Source organism: Notothenia rossii, assembly GCF_949606895.1.
Source record: "Notothenia rossii genome assembly, chromosome: 8".
NCBI lineage: Eukaryota > Metazoa > Chordata > Actinopteri > Perciformes > Nototheniidae > Notothenia > Notothenia rossii.
The window spans coordinates 55808654-55829885 of NC_136906.1; the positions used below are offsets into that span (position 1 = coordinate 55808654).

Below are 21232 nucleotides of genomic sequence, written 5' to 3' on the forward strand. Positions count from 1 at the left end.
TCCTCTCTGGAGCATAAAGTTGTGTAATTGGTGTAAATCAGCCAGCAGACCGTAAAAGATGGACATTTATTTCCAGCAGATACAGAACCAGAAGGAATATGCGCTGGCATGAGGGGAGCTAATGGTCATTGGAGCAGCTGGGGGGGGACAGTCTGACAGTCTGCTCCCTGCCTTGTGTTGTTTTGGGCATTTCGATCAGTGACTCAAATAAGTTTAAAGCAGCAGAGGAGTCGGGCCAGATGAAGCTCTTGAGATTACATTGAAAGAAAGACCAGGGAAGGTTTTGCCTCACTTTCTACATCTGGCTGCTCCTTATACTGCTTTATTGATTCTATTAGATTCTATTACATATATTTTTTACTGCAGGTTATGAGACCAAACCACTGACCCATCTTGGCAGATAGGCACACTAAAAGAAAGATAACATTTAAAAAAGTACCTCTCTAAAGTATATAATCGTTTCAGAATCCTGAAGGATTGATTGATTTTTTTTTTTCTTTCTTTTTTCCCATGTGTTTGTATTCTCTATGAATGTGTTTTCAAATGTATACTCACTTTTCCACATCTGGCTGCTTTATTTACAGTGGGGCAAAAAAGTATTTAGTCAGCCACCAATTGTGCAAGTTCTCCCACTTAAAAAGATGAGAGGCCTGTAATTTTCATCGTAGGTATACCTCTACTATGAGAGACAAAATGAGAAAAAGAAATCCAGAAAATCACATTGTCTGATTTTAAAGACTTTATTTGCAAATGATGGTGGAAAATAAGTATTTGGTCACCTACAAACAAACAAGATTTATGGCTCTCACAGACATGTAACTTCTTCTTTAAGAGCCTCCTCTGTCCTCCACTTGTCAACTGTATTAATGGCACTTGTTTGAACTCGTTATCAGTATAAAAGACAGCTGTCCACAACCTCAAACAGTCACACTCCAAACTCCACTATGGCCAAGACCAAAGAGCTGTCAAAGGACACCAGAAACAAAATTGTAGACGTGCACCAGGCTGGGAAGACTGAATCTGCAGTAGGTAAGCAGCTTGGTGTGAAGAAATCAACTGTGGGAGCAATTATTAGAAAATGGAAGACTTACAAGACCACTGATAATCTCCCTCGATCTGGGGCTCCACGCAAGATCTCACCCCGTGGGGTCAAAATGAACACAAGAACGGTGAGCAAAAATCCCAGAACCATACGGGGGGACCTAGTCAATGACCTGCAGAGAGCTGGGACCAAAGTAACAAAGGCTACCATCAGTAACACACTACGCCGCCAGGGACTCAAATCCTGCAGTGCCAGACGTGTCCCCCTGCTTAAGCCAGTACATGTCCAGGCCCATCTGAAGTTTGCAAGAGCATTTAGATGATCCAGAAGAGGATTGGGAGAATGTCATATGGTCAGATGAAACCAAAATAGAACTTTTTGGTAAAAACTCAACTAGACGTGTTTGGAGGAGAAAGAATGATGAGTTGCATCCAAAGAACACCATACCTACTGTGAAACATGGGGGTGGAAACATCATGCTTTGGGGCTGTTTTTCTGCAAAAGGAACCAGGACGACTGATCCGTGTAAAGGAAAGAATGAATGGGGCCATGTATCGTAAGATTTTGAGTGACAACCTCCTTCCATCAGCAAGGGCATTTAAGATGAAACGTGGCTGGGTCTTTCAGCATGACAATGATCCCAAACACACCGCCCGGGCAACGAAGGAGTGGCTTCGTAAGAAGCATTTCAAGGTCCTGGAGTGGCCTAGCCAGTCTCCAGATCTCAACCCCATAGAAAATCTTTGGAGGGAGTTGAAAGTCTGTGTTGCCTAGCGACAGCCCCAAAACATCACTGCTCTAGAGGAGATCTGCATGGAGGAATGGGCCAAAATACCAGCAACAGTGTGTGAAAACCTTGTGAAGACTTACAGAAAACGTTTGACCTCTGTCATTGCCAACAAAGTGTATATAACAAAGTATTGAGATTAACTTTTGTTATTGACCAAATACTTATTTTACACCATAATTTGCAAATAAATTCTTTAAAAATTAGACAATGTGATTTTCTGGATTTTTTTTTCTCCTTTTGTCTCTCATAGTTGAGGTATACCTAGGATGAAAATTAAAGGCCTCTCATCTTTTTAAGTGGGAGAACTTGCACAATTGGTGGCTGACTAAATACTTTTTTGCCCCACTGTACTTCTGTATTGCTTCTTCCGTCAGACTTGCTGTCTGAGGTTCTGTTTCTAGGTTAAGAATGGCATCCTATTATTTAAGGCTGGAGGGATTTCGACCAACTATTATATAGCTTTTAGATTTTGTGACGATATTGTGGGTTTGACCATTGACGCTTTAGGAACATTTTTACATAATGGACATTTTAATAAATAATGAATATTGTGGATATCATTACCAAATAGTTAAAGGCAAATATTTGGAACTGCAAGAATAATCTGGTAAATTCTTAAAAATTGTCATCTGCAGCCTTTTACAACCAGGAAAATATATTATATAATTACAATATATATTGGAGAATGGTTTGATGGTCATACAGTGCACATTGTTTTGTAAGAGGGAATTAGGGAGTTGACTTGTGGAGAGATGCAGAGGGAGTTTGATGATGACTCATGTTGCGCAGCTGGTGACTGCTGTATTGTATTATTATCTGATCATCGGAAAGTATGCTTTTTACAATAATATCACAAGCTCAGTGGAAAGCATATATGTGTGGGTTGATAATTGAAGCAATCACTTCATCTGGCCTCCGGTAAACTCAAGGCGAAGACATATTGTCATAAAAAGAAATGTATAAACACTGATTCAATATTTTATATCGGAGAATATAAATACCATCAGTTACAGTAGGACTCTTATCCATAATGTGTGTTAGGGCTTCACTATATTAAGATTAAGACTGACTGTAATATCCCTTAGGGGAAGTTCAGTTCTTCTATATGAAGAACTTATGAGTGAAGTGTTGGAATTACGCAAAAAGGATATTAATTGCAATAAACTGATATTAAAGTATATTTAGCTTTTTCATTGGGCTGTTAATATCCAATAAAATGCTTGTTGAAAAATATTCATTATACCAACATTAATTGACAAATAGATATTAAAGGTGGGGTAAGTAAGTTTGAGAAACCGGCTCGAGATACACTTTTTTGTTATATTCCATGGAATGCTCTAAACATCCCGATAGCTTTGAATATCTTAAGTGCTTTGACAAAAAATCCATAAATAAATGTCATCTGTGGAAGCCATGGTACTTTAAAAAGCACGACCAATCATTTTAGCCGGCCCGGCTAAAATAACTGGATGGCCTACCTGCCTGTCAGCCTTCCATCTGTGCACAAACTTATCTCGTGCCCTCATTGGTCATGTGCGCATTTGTGTGTGTTGGAGGAGGGGCTCTGTAAGGAAGTGGCAGATTTTTTCCGGCTGTGTATTTTCAAATTCTAGTGCACTCGAGCTGGTTTCTCCAAAATTACCCACCCCACCTTTAATACTAACCTGTAAATAAAGTGAAAATTATGACTTCAAATGTTATCAGATGCAATAATCTACACCCCCTATGAGTCATGTTTTCTAAATGACTGAACAGTGTAAGTATTTAGCTTGTTTTGTCACAAAGTAAACACCCATTAATGTCTCGTTTCACATTTTCATTACACACATTTGTCTTCCCATCCCTCTTATTTCATTTGTTGCATTAGTGTGTCCTTTAATGTGAGGTTAGAGTCTGGATAATGAGCTGTGCACAGCAAGTAAATTGATGCTGCTTAATGATCCCAGCATATGGAACACTCCAGCGGAGTCAGTTAGGCTAAAGAGTCAGATTTAAAATATGGTAAAAATATCAAAGCAGGAAGTATATCATATTGCCATGTAATCTCAGGGATTCTACACCTGAAATCTGACTTGGATTTGACCTTATTCACCTTGAAAATATACCTTAAGGTCTCAAAAAAAGCAATATCTACCTTTTCTAGGGTCCTAACCATAGACTGTAAATATAGAGGTCATAACAGTATGTTATTTTTTCTTTTATATATATATATCCAATATTGTGTATTCCTAGGATAAATAAAAAAACAGACTTTAGTTTCAGGTTTCTCTTTGAAGGTAATGTAAAATAATATGATATAGGACATTTTACTGTGTACTTTTTTAGTTTAGTTTTTTGCTTTCTGGTGTTTTATTATTATCAGGCCCAGTTAATGAGATAGTTAAATTCCTACCTTGATCTTTTTATGTTTTTCTAAGCTCTTTAAATGCATCTTCCATTAAATTCTTAGTTATTTTTCCGAAATGTTAGAGGTCTTTACCAATGAACGCTGAAATGAGATGACTCATAAAAAGGCTATGTTCATTATTATTTTCAAATGCGCTCTGCTGCTTCAATTCATTTAGATTTATTGGACCTTGTCTGTATACCTCATCCAAATTATTATTGAATTTGTTGGAAACTAATGCATTTGAACTGTTTCTGTGTTTTTATTCAAATGTTCCTCACCCATTCAATGTAAAAATTACAAATGATATTGTATTACAAGCAGATATAGTAGAAATGTGTGACAGATTGTTTCCTGCAGGGACTTGTAGGGCAGTACGAATTCTATCATTTTATAATAGAAAACTGAAATGACGGTTTGCTTTCTCCTGCAGATACTCGGAGCGCAGTAACACAAAGTGTGTGGGAATCACCATCGAGACACGGCCTGACTACTGCCTGAAGCGACACCTCAGCGACATGCTGAACTACGGCTGCACCCGGCTGGAGATAGGAGTGCAGAGTGTGTATGAAGACGTGGCCCGAGACACCAACAGGTGAGGAGGTTTGAGGGGAATGAACAGATGGAGATAAGAAAGCAGACATGACGTTATGGCAGCTGGTCTGATGGTGTTTGTAAAGGATAATTGACTTTCCCTTCCACCTTCAGGCTTTATATTTCCCCTTTTGTACATGTGTTTCTTCCAGAGGCCACACGGTGCGAGCTGTATGCGAGTCCTTCCAGCTTTCAAAGGACGCTGGCTTCAAAGTGGTCGCCCACATGATGCCGGATCTGCCTAACGTGGGCATGGAGAGGGACGTGGAGCAGTTCATAGTAAGCACTCATAATTATTACATTACCTGACATTAAGCGGACGCTTTCATCCAAAGCAACATACAAACACTTCAATACTGTAGATGGCTACATGCCTACGGGAGCAACTTACGATCAATCAATAAATGAAATTGTAATTATATAGCCCAATATAACAAATGACACAATTGTCACAGGGGGCTTTAGAGTATGTACAGCAGGGCTATTCAATTAGTTTGGAATGGGGGACGGTTGATGATCCAAAGCAAGGGGCTTCAGATACAGTAAATACTACAACAGCATAGTGGAGTGCATATATTGTGTTTGATTAAATCAAACAACATAGCCCCTTTATAGACCTAAATGGCAAGTTCAGAACTCAGTAGGCCTACATGTGAAGCTGATTTAACCATCAACATCATTTAATGTGATTTAATTTAGGTGAAATTAACTAATCAGTCAAGCAGAGGTGCAATAAATGACAGGAGTTGTCACTACAGTTGCCAGTAGGTGGGTTCGAAACCCGAGCCCGCCAAAGTTTTCAGGCAATGTCCTCCCCTCTATCTCTCAATTTAACACCCTCTCTGGAACAAAGGCACTCTGGCCCAAAAAGAAAATTAGATTATTTGTTAACATTATAGTGAAAGGGCCAGTAAATATCACCCAGGGGCCGGATTTGGCCCGCGGGCTGCCAATTGAGTAGCCCTGGTGTACAGCATACAACACCCTCTTTCCTTAGACCCCCGCAGTCTACAAGGAAAAACTCCTGAGAAAACAAACAATGAATGGGTCAAAATGGAAGAAAACTCCCAGGATGGATGCAATAGTTATTGTGTGTGTATAGATTGAAAAAATAATACATTGACAACATAGACAATCCAAATGTTAAAATCGATAAAGTATCTTGACCAAAAAAAGTGTTAACTGCAAGTCCTGGGGATTAAACCTCTGTCCTTCTGATTGGTAGATGACCAATTATCATAACGCTTACCCTAATGCTGAGCAAAAGCTGCTGATTTATTGTTGTACTTAATGGGACACAATCTGTGTAATGTGCACCCCAAAATCTAAAAACACATAATTTCCCTCTTACCTGTAGTGTTTATTCATTTAGATCCGTTTTTTGCCTTTGATTGATATATAATCGAAATACGCTTATGATGCCAAAATCATTGATTTGAAAGAAAATAGTTCCTACATAAAATGGCTCACTGAAAGCTCTGTGGATCATCTTGGGTAACCAGGTCATGATTTCCATAATGATGTATTGCTGTTCAGTTTTTAAATATTTTGTCTTGGCATTTTGAGCACCATAAGTGAGATCTAGTTTAATGATATCCGAGCACAGCAGTTAAGCAGTTATCCTGGGATAAATATACCTTCAGGAATACCTTTTGAATGTGAAACCAAAAGACGGTGTGTTATACCAGTAATGGGCGATACACCATAAGACAGATGTGCATAGCATTGGGTTACGCTGTTACACTGACCAACTTCCCAGAGTGATTTGGTTTTAGGGGATTGAGGGCAATATTGCATAAAATGTGTTCCACAGTATAATTTCATTACTGGATGGTAATGACAGCAGGATGCATAATTGTTTTTCTCATATTATCAACAAAATGTGATTTCACTCTCACCAGTTGATTGTAAGAGCATCTTATTACATTGATGGCTAACTGTGGGAGATCAGATGAGGCTCACGTGCTTTACATATCAAGGGGAAAATAATGGTTACATATATTTCTGTCTTTATGTCATGCACAGAGTTTTAGTAATACATTTACATGCATCTAGCCCTTGCTGTAATATTTGTATGTTAAATATTCTTAAACCATTGTCTTCAGCCTTAAATCATTTCGGATAGCCCTGGTTTATGAGCAGTTATAGTGTGTAAGTTCCTTATATTAATGGAGCCATCATATGGGGAGAGAATTGTCAGTGAAAGTGGCGCCAAAATGCATCAATGTCTATATTGTAGTTTTTCTTTTTATATAACTGAGAGCTACTGCTGTCGAGCACAATGTTTTAGTTTTTTTAACGTTATCTTTCTTGGACAGTTTAATAGTATAGACACACATGAAAGATTTTGGGCGATAGGGAGAAGGGTATGATATGCAGCAAAAGGCCACTGCATAGCAAATATTATCTATATTTCACTCCGTTTTGGCATCCAATTTGCATCTCCTTTAGAATAAAATGTTGATTTGAGCTGGAACTCATGGTCCATTTTATATTGTAAAATACTTCTTCTGTATCATTTACAGGAAATAATCTAACTTTTTTGAGTTTCAGTTGACAAACATGAATCCAAATGAGTCAAAACTCAAAAAATACTTAAAATGATACCAAGCTAATCATGAAGTTTATTGTTTGTGACATTAGCCATCATATCTTCCTCCTTTGCTTGGCATCAGGGTGCGTCATTACTCATTTCACAGTGGTAGTGACAGGTAAGTCCTACTTGTAGCACCTTAAAAATAGCAATATTAAATCTGTGACATTCAACTCACAGTCACAACTGTGATGTGACTCAAAAGAAGATTGTGTCAGATGTCTCTCAACAGCAGGCTCACAGCTCTGATTGGAAACACAGCTATAATGGAAAGGTGCAGAATCAGACAATGCTCATTCCCAACACGTCTGACTGTCGGGTGTAAATGAAGACACGGTTTGAGGCTTTGCACAGTAACTGCTCATTTGGCTTGATTTTTACATTGATACAACAGAAATCAAGTGATTAACAACACAATGAGGGGGAGATAAGAATGTACTAATTGGTAGAGGTGAGACTCTGACGCACCTTCTTCCTGAAATATGTCACTCATTGTCTCAGATGATCATTTGATGAACTGTTTCTTCGTTTTGAAATGGATTTCTCTCATTTCTGACAGTGTGGTGATTCATAGGGGTTGGCACTCTGCAGAGGTGAACAAGTTCAACACCTTGAGTTTCCTCTGAAAGGTAGTAAAACACCAAAAAAGTGATGAAACATAAGGGTCTACACTCAGGTGGCTAGATTTCCAAAATAGATATATCTATCTTGTGGATAAGGAAAACTGAGCTTTTGGAAAATTATAAAATTACTAAATGTTAAAAGACTAGTAGGTGACATTTTCGGAAATACACTTTTTTTGCTGGAAGTTAGGTAAGAAAATGAATTCCACTCTCCTGTTTGTGTGTTAGCTTAGCCTAGCGTACCGAAACATAAAGACTTGAAGTCCAAAGGTAAAACACTAAACAACTAATGCTTGAATAGTAGAATTCTTTGTGTGGAACACTGAGCTTTTAGAAAATGATAACATTACTAAGTACTGGTTTGGAAAAAGATAAAAGAGTAGTGTGTGACATTTCACGAAATACACTTTCTTGCTGGAAGTTAGATAAGGACATTCATTCTCATATTTGTGTGTTAAGTCTGAAGATAAAGCCAGGAGATGGTTAGCTTAGCATAGCCTAGCATAAAGACTGGAAGCAGAGGGAAACAGCTAGCCTGGCTATGTATTGCTGTGTAGAGTCAGACTGTATTACTAGCACTTACGGCCCCTAAACACGGCAGCGTGCGTTGTCGCTTGCCGGCGGGGGGGGGCTGAAACTCGACCAACAACCAATCACATGAATCTCCCGCCCCAGACACACAAGCACGCAGTTTGATTGGCTAAAGCTTGGACTGGCATATGATTCGATTGGCTGACGCCTCCATCGAGACGTCAAAAGTAGAACATTGCTCTACTTTTGCAGCGAGCACCGCGAGAGAAACTACGCTTTGCTACCACAATGCAGTTTGGCGAATCGTGACGTCACCCCATTCAAAGTGAATGGGCAGAAGCGTTGAAGCGGCAACGCACGCCGCCGTGTGTAGGGGCCGTTAAGCTTAAAAAGGCAGTGCTTTGAGTTTAAAGGTCCCATGTCATGGCCATTTCTACTGATGATAATTCCATTGTTGAGGTATACTAGAATAGATTTATATTGTGCAATGTTCCAAACTCACATTGGTTTCTCATACAGCATCTCTGTATAGTATGTGTATTCACTCTCTGTCCTACACGGCTTGTTGGAGCTCCTGCCCCCCCCTCCCTATCAGCCCAGTGGCCGTCTGCCAGACAGCGAGACACAGCAAAACCAGCCCGAGCACACACACACACCCGCAGCCTGGCTGTGAGTCTGTGTGTGTGCTCAGACACAGACTCACAGCCTGTGTGTGTGAGAAAGTAACGGCTCCGTGGACGTAATGTAACTATACCCAAATACGTCACTATACCCAAGAAGAAAACAATGGAAAAAGAAAATCTCCAACGAGGCGTTCTGGGGCAGCATAGACAGGTCTTTCTGTGTTAGAGTTCTACTCGCTACAGGGTGTACTTTGAGGGTTTGTGACTCTGCAGACCGTTTACATGCAGAAAAAGCTACATAACACACATGGGGACGGGTAATAACCAGAAAAGCATCGGCCCATGTACATGCTGATCTACTCTTAACTTATATGGGCAGTTTTACCGTTCAGGTGATATTAGCCACATTATACTATAGGTGATGACTGATCACAGGAAAGGACACAATGAAGGCATTATAGGTTTAATCCTAGCAGAGACACTATCGTGTCCTGATGTCATCTGTGAAGTAGCAGTTTTGTAGTTTATTAATGATGGAAAGAAGAACTTGAACCATGTGTTATTGATTTTATTTTATTTTTAAAGATTGGATGCTGGAGGTATTAAGAGTTGTGTGAAAACAAGCCACTATTTTTAGAGGTGATTTCCGTGTTGTTGTTGGTGCTGACGGAGGGAAATGAGAATTTACTGTATAGCGATAAAGGCATTCAGGACACTTCCAATCTTCTGAGCATCAAGAGATCCTCACAGGAGAAGATTTAGAAGAGAGTGTGTGTCTTCCCACTGATTTGTTATATTACCTCTAAGTGTGTGTGTGGGTGTTTACTGAACCACTTCTGTGTGAATGTGTGTTTGATGGTAATACGCTGGGCAGCAGCAGGTCGGCACAGTGAGAGGAAGCATATTAAATGTGTTCTTCAGAGTTCCTTTCTTTGCTTTCCTGTTACATTTCCTCTGTCACTTTTTCTGTCCACTCCCTAGACTTCATTTCTTACTTTGTCAATGCTGTCTTTTTTCTCTCCCGTCTCCTTGTCTTGCTCATGCTTTTCTCTTGTCTCCATTATCTTTCACTTTATCTTTTCTTCCCTCTCCTCTCCGGTCGCAACTTTGCGCTCAATACTTTCTCTTCCCCTCCTGTCAGAGTCTCCGTCGCTTCATCTATCTCCTCTCTCTCCTCTCCATCCTCTTCCAATCCCAGCGTCACCCTCTCTGCGTCTCTGCCTCCTCCTCTCTTATCGCACTGAAACTTTCGTATCATACACCTCGTGCGTGGCTCCCCCTTTGCTCTTCCTCATCATATCTAATCTTCCATGACACGCTCCGTGGTAGTGAGTGGGGGGGAAATATGCAGTTTCCTAAACATCTTCACTCCAGGATCCAAACTAAGCATCTGGATTTTTCCTAGACTTCACTGCTACATGTTAACACAGAATGCAGCAAAAAATAAATAAAGGAAGTAGTTGAAAATATCAGAGAAATGGGAAACATGAGGTAGAGATGAATGAAGCGTTTTCATTTATAAATCAGAATAGTTTTTGTATGCCAAAAATATGTGCAAGTATAAACAATTGAGCGGACCAAATTCAATTTTTGGCTTTGGTATTTATTTTGATAACCAAACCAACACCACCAAGCTTAACCAGGTGAGATATTGAAGATGTGTTGTGTTTACTTATAAATGGATTATCTCTTCCCAGGTAAACTGATCAATCATAGGCCTCTCTTTTGATTATGCTTTGATAAATGGCTGCTTCACATGGCCAAGGCCACAAAGAAGCATTTTCCCTGCCAGTTAGGATCAAAAGACATGTCATAGTCAGGGTTGGGTTGTAACGGAATACATGTAACAGCGTTACGTAATCAGAATACAAAAATCAAGTAACTGTATTCAGCTCGCGTTACATTTGAAAAACAAGTAATCTGATTACAGTTACTTTCGTAAACCTGAAGTGAATACATTTTGGATTACTCATTGGAATTATTGGTGGAAAGATTTCCTCACAACATTTAATATTCATTATTAAAAGCTACAGCCGAATCATCACAGTGCACAAAAACTTTTACCGCCGCAGATGGACCAAAAAAGGGAGCGTTTGAAAAAAAAGGGGCGGGGCCGCTCAGTGAAACAATAACAACGAAACATGGAGGAACAAAAGTCTGAGTTTAAGTCGTGTGTGTGTAAAGGTGTGCGTGGTTAAAACACATCAGCCTGCGGTCTCCCTTTAGCCTTATGATTTTGAAGGTAAACACAGCGAAGGCGGTGCGTGAAAGGCGGTGCCGGTGCGTGAAAGGCACTGCACGCTCGTCTTCTCAGAGGCTGAGTTAACCCTCCCGCAGCCTCCTGGTGCTGCAGAGATTTCATGAAGTGAAGGAGGTTTTCCTTCTATAAAGCAGCTTTGGGCAGCATGATACTGTGAGTATCACGGACATTAATTCATAGATCAAGGCAGACTGGTGCACAGAGTCTCCTGTTTTGCCGATCCAGTGCTTAAACAAATATAGCTCTACACCCCTGGCCGACATGTCCTTAAAATGAAGTCAGAGTTCGACATTTTAATTAATGTCTTGCCAACACTGGCAGGACAGAAGGCGACACGCCCGTTCTAAGCCGTGTCCCTCACTCCTCACATCCCAATCTGCATCCCCAAAAAGTTTATTATGTTGTTGCATCGTTTCAGATGTTATGTTTCAGTTGTGCTCTTGATAAGCGATTAAAACAGTAAAAACACTTTCAGTTTCCTTTTGCTTTTTGTGTCTCCTGTTCACCAAAACATACCATCTGTGATGGAAAAAGAAAGTAATCCAAAAGTAATCTAAAAGCAATCTGATTACTTTTTTAAGAAACGTAACTGTAACTGTACTTGGATTACTTTCATAGCCATGTATTCAGTAATCAGTAACTGATTACATTTACAAAGTAACCCTCCCAACCCTGGTCATAGTAAAGGGCCCTATTATGCTCAGCTTCATATTAGTATTTTGTGTCTACTGGGTAATGTCTCCATACTTTTAATTCCATATTGCCCCTGTTAATGAGATTGGCCCACAGAGCATCATCAGCTGATTTCAGCTCATTGTGTTGGTTTGATGGCCAGCCACTTTATTGTTTTGTTCACTCAAACCATTTTTGAGCCCTGATAAACCTAATACTCATTACACTACTACACTTCCTGCTTAGCACCAAACAACAGACAAACACAGTTAGAGACTAGATGTTAAAGAGAATGGAGCATTGAGCAGCTAATGACCCAGATATTTCTCTCATCCAATCACCAGAAACATGACTGAATGAATGCTAATGGCATTCTGTCTGCTTAATGTTTAAATAAGCCACTGTTTGCTAACACATTAGCCAAACGGCATGTTGGAGTTCCCCCAAGTGACCCACAACATTTAGCTGTTGCAGGTTTCATTTAAGACTTGCACAATTAACATGTTTTTCAAAATGCAATGTGGAAACAAAGGCTATTTTCGGTCAGTGTAAAACCGGTTGGGAGGATCTGGATGTGCTAGTTAAAAAATGTTTAACCTAAAGACAGTTCAGTGAATTGCCCTCGTGTTTCTACAAACCAAAACTAATTTTAAAGGCGCTTTAATCCCACAAGAGAATCTTGATGAACATGTGTTATCTCAAGACATAATTGTTCAGCGCATCCTACACTATGACTCCAGCTGCCCCATGACCCTTATAAGGATTAAAAAAGGGAACTATAATGAATGAATAGATGAAGGAAAATTCCAGCTCACAGGTTCTGTTTCCATGCAGTATCCAAACTGATAAGAAAGGGAAGCAAATGCTGCAAATATGATGCAATAACGACTGAGGTTTCATTGGAGGGATGTCTGATGATAAAAGAACCTCCGTGAAGAATTGGTAATAATAATTGCATTCAGGCCGTCTTGGCACAGAAACTGGTTGTCAGCTTTAGGAAGCAGGGATGTCTTCATTTTCTTTTCTGTTTACATGGATCACATTATTAATCGCATTTCCTTCCTTTTGTCTTGTATGCAAAGAGTGGTGCAGTGATGACGTATTTTTATAGGGCGACCCAGAAGTGAGCATCACAAGGGCTCCCTCAACAAAAAGCAATGGGATTTTTCCATTGGGTTTTTGAATATTGCAGAAAATAAGATCTGTGGCAAACACAAATGTATGATACCGACATGCTTTGTTCAGCAGGATAATCTCAACATGTTGATTTTTGAAGCTTAAATGAAATCACCAGAAGTAAAACTATAACGTTAGGTTTCAAACGAACTACAGTCGGTCGCATGACTTCACATCACCTCCGCTAAGTGATGACCTTAAGTCTCATTATGCCTCTTGAACCGCTGTTTTTGACACACAAAAGCTTCTGCATTCACCAGTGGGGTATTTACTGATAGATTTGATGTTGTGAAAATCGCTTACCATACCATTGACTTTATATCAAGCATCTTACCAGATATACGTTCATCATATAGTGCTATGAAATCAGGGGGTAAGCCGTTCGATCCAACCCCCTGTGGTCAACATGTCGAAGAGTCCTTGGGCAAGATACTTAACCACTAATTGCTCCCGTGGGCATGTCTACGGTATTGAGTGTCACCTCTGATAGAAACGTCATCGGGGCTCAGTCTCGCTACGACGGACACAGGTTAAAATCCTGCATGCCGACCTTTTACACGTTGTATCACTTCCATCTCGTCTTTTCAACACTGTCAGTCTGCAATAAGGGGCTCATCTGGCCCAAAAGTAACGTTGACTTTGAGACGAGGGAAGAGAAAGTAGGACCTCATTCCTGCACCACTGAATTCCTACAGTCAGCCTGGATCACAGAGCAGTTCAGGAGCGAGGCAGGAGAGCTTTGCATCCTCCTCTCGTCTATCACGGTTGTAGTGATAATGAAATTCGATTACAACTTCCTCCCAGCCCGAGATCCTCTCTTACTTATCTCCCATATCCAGATGCTCCTTTGTCCAGGGGGAGGCTCCTTTAGCAGGGTTCCTCTCCACCAACCAACACAAACATGGTAGCAGGTTCAGAATTCCTTAAAGTCTCCTTTGTTGGTATTGAAGCATTGTTATATGTCCGTCCCCCCCCCCTTCTATCCTTCCAGTAAAGGTGCTGGGCCTTGTGGGACATGTCCCCATGTGATTATGAGCTGTGACGAGATTATGAGATACCGATAATGTGGCCTATTTTGGAGACTCGATTCCAGATCTTCACGGTGCTGATCTTGATAGTCGATAGAGAGGGGAGGAAAATGACTGGAAATCACACCGATTCCCTTTAACGCACCGAACCACACACCCAACATTTTCTGCAATCGAATAACTGAGCACTTTCTCTTTGATATCTGCTCTATACGAGCTCAACGGTTGCCTGCTTTTACTTTTAGGAGACAGTGCCTTTGCAAATGGACCCTTTGATTTTGAGACTTTCCAGCCAGAAGAAAGAAACAGAGTAAGGCGTTTCTGTCCAACTACCTTTTGTCTCTTTCCCTTTTTGTCAATTTAAAGAAGAAGCCACATGTCTGTGTGTCGGCAGAACAGTCAAGTTGCAGATATGGGAACAAATATCATGCCATAAAGTGTGGTTAAAACTGATCAAATTGATTCATTGTTTCCGAAATACTTGTGTGTGGTAAACTCATTTCAGACTGTGTCAGAGATTCCATTTCAGGAGACACATGAGGAACAAACGGTAATGGAGGCTGTGACTTCGTAACATGGATCGTTATGTTTTCTTGCAGGAGTTTTTTGAGAATCCAGCTTTCAGGCCCGACGGGTTGAAGCTGTACCCGACGCTGGTGATCCGAGGTACCGGTCTGTACGAGCTATGGAAGACGGGCCGCTACAAGAGCTACAACCCCAGCGCTCTGGTGGACCTGGTGGCCCGCATCCTGGCGCTGGTGCCTCCATGGACACGAGTCTACAGGGTGCAAAGGTGAGGTGATTTGTTTGGACTGAAGATGAAAGCCTTTTAAAGAGAAACTCAAGAAAAAGACAGTTTTGATTTAACAATATATGTTTATTGCCGGGAATACACAGATGAATGTAATGGTGTTTGGCGATTAGACTATGTTTAAAATGCTTGTTTTCTGAATAGAGTTCAGATCAGTCAAGGCTATGCTATCATTGCAGCTACTCCATTAACACTCAAAATAACATCATCTAAATGAGGCGAACTGTAAAACCACTGTTGGGAAATAACATTGCTATCATAATTAACATTTATAAAGTAATGTTATTAATGGCTGCACTCTATCTATGTTCACTTTTTTTTTTTACAATGGATTAGTTTTCACCTGTTTTAATTGCACTGTCCCTTTGCTGTTACAATGTCAATTTCTTGGCTGTATGACAAATAAAGGATTACTGATTCTAAGGCATAAATATAGCAGCAACTTTGTTCTTTTACACACATAGAATCTACATACTGTGAAATATAAAAACCTACCAACTTCTAAGAAGTTATTAATCGATGACCAATGCCGACGTACAGCTACATTACGTTTTTCCCAATACAACGATTTCAGGACATCAGTGCCGCCAGGAGATAGGCAAGTGATCAGGTTATGGACCAAAGCAACATTTTTTTATTGCAATTTTCCCGTATTTGCGCTAATTGTTATTCTGTAACATTAGTCTCTATATGTGTCATTGCATTGACTTTGCATTGTTGTCACACCACGCAAAAAATGTGCGTTGAACACACAATTAGTAGCTTCTTTCCGCACTCAAATACATTGTGAATCTTATAACAAAATCTCCCAGTTTGTTTTGACACATGCATTCTTTTTCCCACCTCTAGTTAGGAGCTACTTTTAGACTAAATATGTTTTGTGAATACGCCCCCTCTCGGACAGATTTATTTTATGTGCTGGAATCTGTAATATACATTTTGTAAAACTGTTTTATGTACCACTCATCTTTTCCCTGCTCCTTTGCCCCCTCTCAGGGACATCCCCATGCCGCTGGTGAGCTCCGGAGTGGAGCATGGAAACCTCAGAGAGCTGGCTCTGGCCCGGATGAAAGACATGGGCACTGAGGTGAGAACTCAAAGTGACTTCATGCCAGGTTATTATAAGCAAGGAAGCCAAAATACTTTTCCAACTGGGATGCGATCCAAACCAGTACCAAAGAACTTTAAAGCCAGCTCCTGCCAACACACAAATGCTGACTGGCTCATTTGCATACCTTCCTTTAACAGCGTAAGATGACAGATTGAGAACGCTGCCAAGTATAGTTTAGAATCGTCGGAGCGTGGGATTGGAGAACCCTCCCTTCCACGCCCCCCCCCCACACATTTATTGAATTTATGTTTGAAAGTAGATGACAGCTTTAGTAGACGTTTATCCAACTTGAAAACACCTGGGAAGAGGGCACCTAGCAGAACACAAACAACTCCAAGACCCCTGACCAACTTCAATCAAAAAACACTTGAGAGAAAAAAGGCTGAGCCAACGTGTTCATGAGAAAACACCTATGGGGTGAGAGCCTCCCGTAAGCTTCTGTTTAAAAGCAAAGAGAGGCTGTCAGGCTGAAAGAAGAACAGACTTCATTCCCTGGCTACTTGTGTTTTTTTACCCAAAACTCTTCACTTTTACCCCAGTCATTTCTTTCTCTCATTATCCATCATCTAAAGCACTGGTTCTCAACGGGGGCGGTACCGCCCCCCAGGGGGCGTTCAGAGAACATCGGGGGGCGCTGGAAGCAATATTTTTGAAAGGGGGGCGTTGAGGTGTTCTTGGGGGGCGTTCACGCATAATGTCTTTTTGTCATGAAAAACGCTGGCCACAGCGTCTTTTCCTGTACAAAAAGCAGCTGTCAGCATCTTTTGTTGCTATAGGAAACCACAACTCTGCTTGCGATTGGTTCAGCTGTCAGCAGTGTTATTACGGGTACGTTCGGAAATGCACGAACGGTCAGTCCGCTCGGACAACCCGTCTGTTCCGCCAGAGCACCCAGCTGTGAGCGCTCAGAGCGCAGCGCTCTGGACTGTGGAACGGGGACGCTCGGAGCGCTCTGAGCGCATTTACGAACGTACCCTACAAAAAGCAGCCGGGAGCGGACCGGAAGTCGTTGTAATTTTGGGATCGCGACTGTTAATAATATGTGTCACTTTGTTACATTTTGATATGTTTTGATATGACAAATTCCACTAACAGATTCGAACTAAGTGGTCAGTTTATGAAAATAATACCCGTTTCTATGTCTGCTACGACATGGAAGAGCTGGCTAGCCAGGCTGCTCCACACAGAGCTCTGTTTGTTCAAAATTACAACGACTTCCGGTCCGCTCCCGGCACGATGTCTTGTCATTAGCATCATAAAACAACAAAAATCATATCACATCAGCAAAATGGCCGCGAAAAAGATAAAATGCAGACAGTACTCTATTGAATATCTTAGCTATGGCTTCATACCGTCTCCTACCAATGCACAACTCCCAATGTGTTTACTTTGCGAACATGTATTTTCCAATGAGGGAATGAAACCCTCACGTTTAAAGGAGCACCTTACCAAGATCCACCCGGATAAGGCAGATAAGGAGCGTCCGTTCTTCCAGGCCCTCAAAGAGAAACATGGTAGGAGCACCATCAGCAGTCTCTTCGCTAGGAAGACCACCCAGACTGACAGCGGGCTAATAGCGTCATATAACATCTCCTTGCTGATAGCCAAGTGTGGGCAGCCGTTCACAATCGGAGAGAAGTTAGTACTCCCTGCCATCAAAGAGGTCATATCTACTGTGATGGAGCGTGATCCCACACAGGTGCTGAAATCCATCCCACTCAGTAATGATACCGTAGCACGCAGGATTGATGAAATGGGCGCTGATATAGAGGAGCAGCTGTGTGCCATCCTGCGGGAAACTCCATTCAGCCTTCAGCTGGATGAGACAACCACTTCTGACAACAATGTTCTGTTGATGGCCTATGTCCGCTATAGCACCTCCAACAGTCAGGAGATGGCTGAGGAATTTTTTTTTTCCAAATATCTGGTCACAGACACCAAGGGCCAGACCATTTTTAATGCACTGGATGCTTATCTACAGGAGAAGTCAATCCCGATCAACAACATCCTCGCATGTGCTACTGACGGTGCCCCTTCCATGGTCGGCAGGTACCGTGGCTTCACCACTCTGCTGAAGGAGCAGGTCCCGCATGTCCTCACAGTCCACTGTGTCTTGCACCGCCACAACCTGGTGGCCAAATCTAAAAGTCCACCTCTCCACGAGTCTCTCAATGTTGCAGTAAAGGCAATAAACAAAATAAAAGCCCACGCCCTGAATAACAGATTGTTCCGACAGCTGTGTCAGGAAAATGATGAGACCTTTGAGCGTCTTCTTCTCCACACTGATGTCCGCTGGCTCTCAAAAGGAAACTGCCTTGCTCGTTTTTGTGAGCTGTTTGACAGCATCGTGGAGTTCCTGGAGGAGGTGGATGCAGCTCTCGGGGAACAGGTGTCATCCAGCCGCTGCGACATCATGTACCTCGCAGACTTCTTTGGCAAAATGAATGAAGTAACGCTGAAGCTCCAAGGAAAAGGAGTTACTCTGATCCAGAGCAAGGCGGTCATCCACAGTCTCACCTCCAGGCTGGATCTATACCGGCAGAGCATAGGCAGGAGGCAGTTTGCTCATTTCCCGCTGTTGACCAAGGTGATCTAGCCTAGGCTACTAAATAATGATAATAATAAATAATACATGTAATAAATGTAGGCTAGTCTATGCAACACTATATTTGTGTTCCTGGTTAGTATAAATAACTTATGTTCTGAATGTATTATGAGAATAAAGAAACATCAATTAGTAAACTAATTAGCAATAAAATAACCAGTTTAAAATCGGATGGTAACATTCTGCACCGATAACAATTTCCTGGTTATACTCATTGCAGGTGTCTGAGGCTCTTACCGATGAGCGCCTCCTCATTTACACAGACCACCTGAGGATGGTGAATGCCGACTTGAAGATCCGCTTCAGAGATCTTTTGGACCTCGATGTTCCCACCTGGGTGGTGCAGCCCTTTCAGGCGGACGTGGCGGAATGCGAGCCAGCAATACAGGAGCATCTCATCGACATCCAGAGTGACGATGAGGCCCAAGCTATTTTCCGCACCTCTGGCTGGGGCAACATGTGGGTCAAATACTCTCAGCGTTACCCGGCTCTCTGGGAGAAAGCGAGGCTGCTTCTTCTGGCTTTCCCAACCACATACCTCGTGGAGCAGGGATTCAGCCAGGTCCTCCACATGCATTCCAAGTACCGCAATCGCTTGAACTTGACGGCCTCAGGTGCACTGCGACTGAAACTAAGTTCTCTGCAACCCGCAGTGAAGAAACTGGCGGAGAACCACCAAGCGCAGGGCTCACACTAACCTTCCCCCCCCCCCGCAATTTGGCGAAATGCAACACCTTTCCGACCTGTTAGTTCTGTAGGCCTAATGTACAGTTTTGTAGCCTACTGTTTGTTCTGCACTGGACATGTGTGAAATTGCTGCTGTTCCGTAGCAGTCTGTTTGTAGTCTCTGCTCTTGTCTGAGTTTGTTTAACACTCATAAATATCATTTTTATTCACATTCACATGGCTTTTCTGCTCTCTGGTAAACTAATGATAATGATATTCCAACTGCCCAGTTAAATCAAATCTATTATTTGGCATTCAGTGACATGCTTTTTTAAATGATATAACACAGAATTTTAGTCAACATTAATATTCAGGGAAGAAAATAAGTCTACTTTTTTTGATGGGGGGCGTTAAGAGACCTGGATAATGGACAGGGGGGCGCTGGCCCAAAAAAGGTTGAGAACCCCTGATCTAAAGCAACATTCTTGATCACATTCAAGTCTGGTCACTTATCGCAATTTATTTCCTCCGGACTGTTATCCTGTTGCTTGAATCACATTATTCAACCTACTGAGGTTTCAGAACTCTTCTACCCAGCTTGAAGATAAATGCAGCAAACTGTGCATGTCAATATAGACTTACCACAGAAAAAAATACGTGGAAACTTAGGACAAACACCCACCGTTTTGGACAACAGTCAAGGAATTGTAGTCCATCTGTGTGACCGAAAGCCTTAGTTATAATCAGGTTTACTGAAAAACCACAGGCCGTCTTTCATTATCAAATATTGTTCTATGTTGTGGTATGGGCCAGGGAAGCACCCGGGAAATGACTGCAGGCTGCACATCTCCAGCAGCTCACGGTTTCGTCACTACCTGACCTATTTGAAACTGATCTATTGTCAAAAAAAGGGCCTCAACAACGATGGTCTTGTTATAAAACTTTGTTCAAAAACAGGTGCTCAAAGCCACTGTGGTTTTTTCAGCTTGAAGTGAAGCACTGGCAGTAGGACATGTTGATGGTAACTTAATACAGAGTGGAAAATATAAAAGTGAGACAATGATATGAATATAAAAACAATAATACTGGATAACAGCCTGCATGACTTCCTGTTAATGCAAATGGACTGATTGGTATTAAATCATTTTATGTGATTTTTTTATCACGAAAATTAGTATTACTATAAAAAAGATTGTAGGTTAACATTAGATTTTACATTTCCTAACTGCTTTTAATGTTTCTCTGTGTGCAGTGTCGAGATGTTCGAACGCGGGAGGTGGGCATCCAGGAGATCCACCACAAAGTTAGACCTTATCAGGTAATGACCAGGAGACAAAGTGCATGCCCTTCTAAAGTGATAAATCAATGCAGTATTTCTCAAGACTCTGATTCCTTTCACCTGAAGGTGTGTTTTTGTACCAAATCTCCCTTCCCTAACCAAGATGAGTGTGTGTTCAGGTGGAGCTGGTGCGGAGGGACTACGTGGCTAACGGCGGCTGGGAGACCTTCCTCTCCTACGAGGACCCGGAGCAGGACATCCTGATTGGCCTGCTGCGTCTGCGCCGCTGCTCCCCCCAGTCCTTCCGTCCGGAGCTCAAAGGGGGCGTGTCCATCGTCCGCGAGCTGCACGTCTACGGCAGCGTGGTCCCCGTCAGCAGCCGGGACCCCAGCAAGTTCCAGCATCAGGTTGAGACACGCAGAGGACACCCAGACATTCTGTA

At 41.7% G+C, this 21232-nt stretch overlaps 2 protein-coding genes across 2 annotated transcripts in view; both read left to right on the forward strand.

The window, feature by feature from the left end:
- elp3 (elongator acetyltransferase complex subunit 3) overlaps nt 1-21232 on the forward strand; it is a 35581-nt gene that overhangs the window by 7859 nt on the left and 6490 nt on the right. The window contains exons 8-13 of the mRNA XM_079641836.1: nt 4652-4813; nt 4965-5091; nt 14918-15111; nt 16126-16216; nt 20764-20829; nt 20970-21197. Of these exons, the coding sequence (XP_079497962.1) occupies nt 4652-4813; nt 4965-5091; nt 14918-15111; nt 16126-16216; nt 20764-20829; nt 20970-21197 (868 nt within the window). The remainder of the gene's footprint in view (nt 1-4651; nt 4814-4964; nt 5092-14917; nt 15112-16125; nt 16217-20763; nt 20830-20969; nt 21198-21232) is intronic.
- On the forward strand, nt 16821-19987 carry LOC307014561 (protein FAM200C-like). Its single transcript, XM_079642542.1, has 2 exons — nt 16821-18827; nt 19066-19987. Exons 1-2 carry the CDS (start codon nt 17316-17318, stop codon nt 19540-19542), a joined length of 1989 nt encoding a protein of 662 aa, XP_079498668.1. The 5' UTR covers nt 16821-17315; the 3' UTR covers nt 19543-19987.

Bases quoted from the DNA above. Each gene is read 5' to 3' on its own strand.
- LOC307014561 (XM_079642542.1), top strand. From the start codon at position 17,316: ATGACAAATTCCACTAACAGATTCGAACTAAGTGGTCAGTTTATGAAA. The intron at 18,828-19,065 runs GTGATCTAGCCT...TACTCATTGCAG, and splicing joins ATTTCCCGCTGTTGACCAAG to GTGTCTGAGGCTCTTACCGA.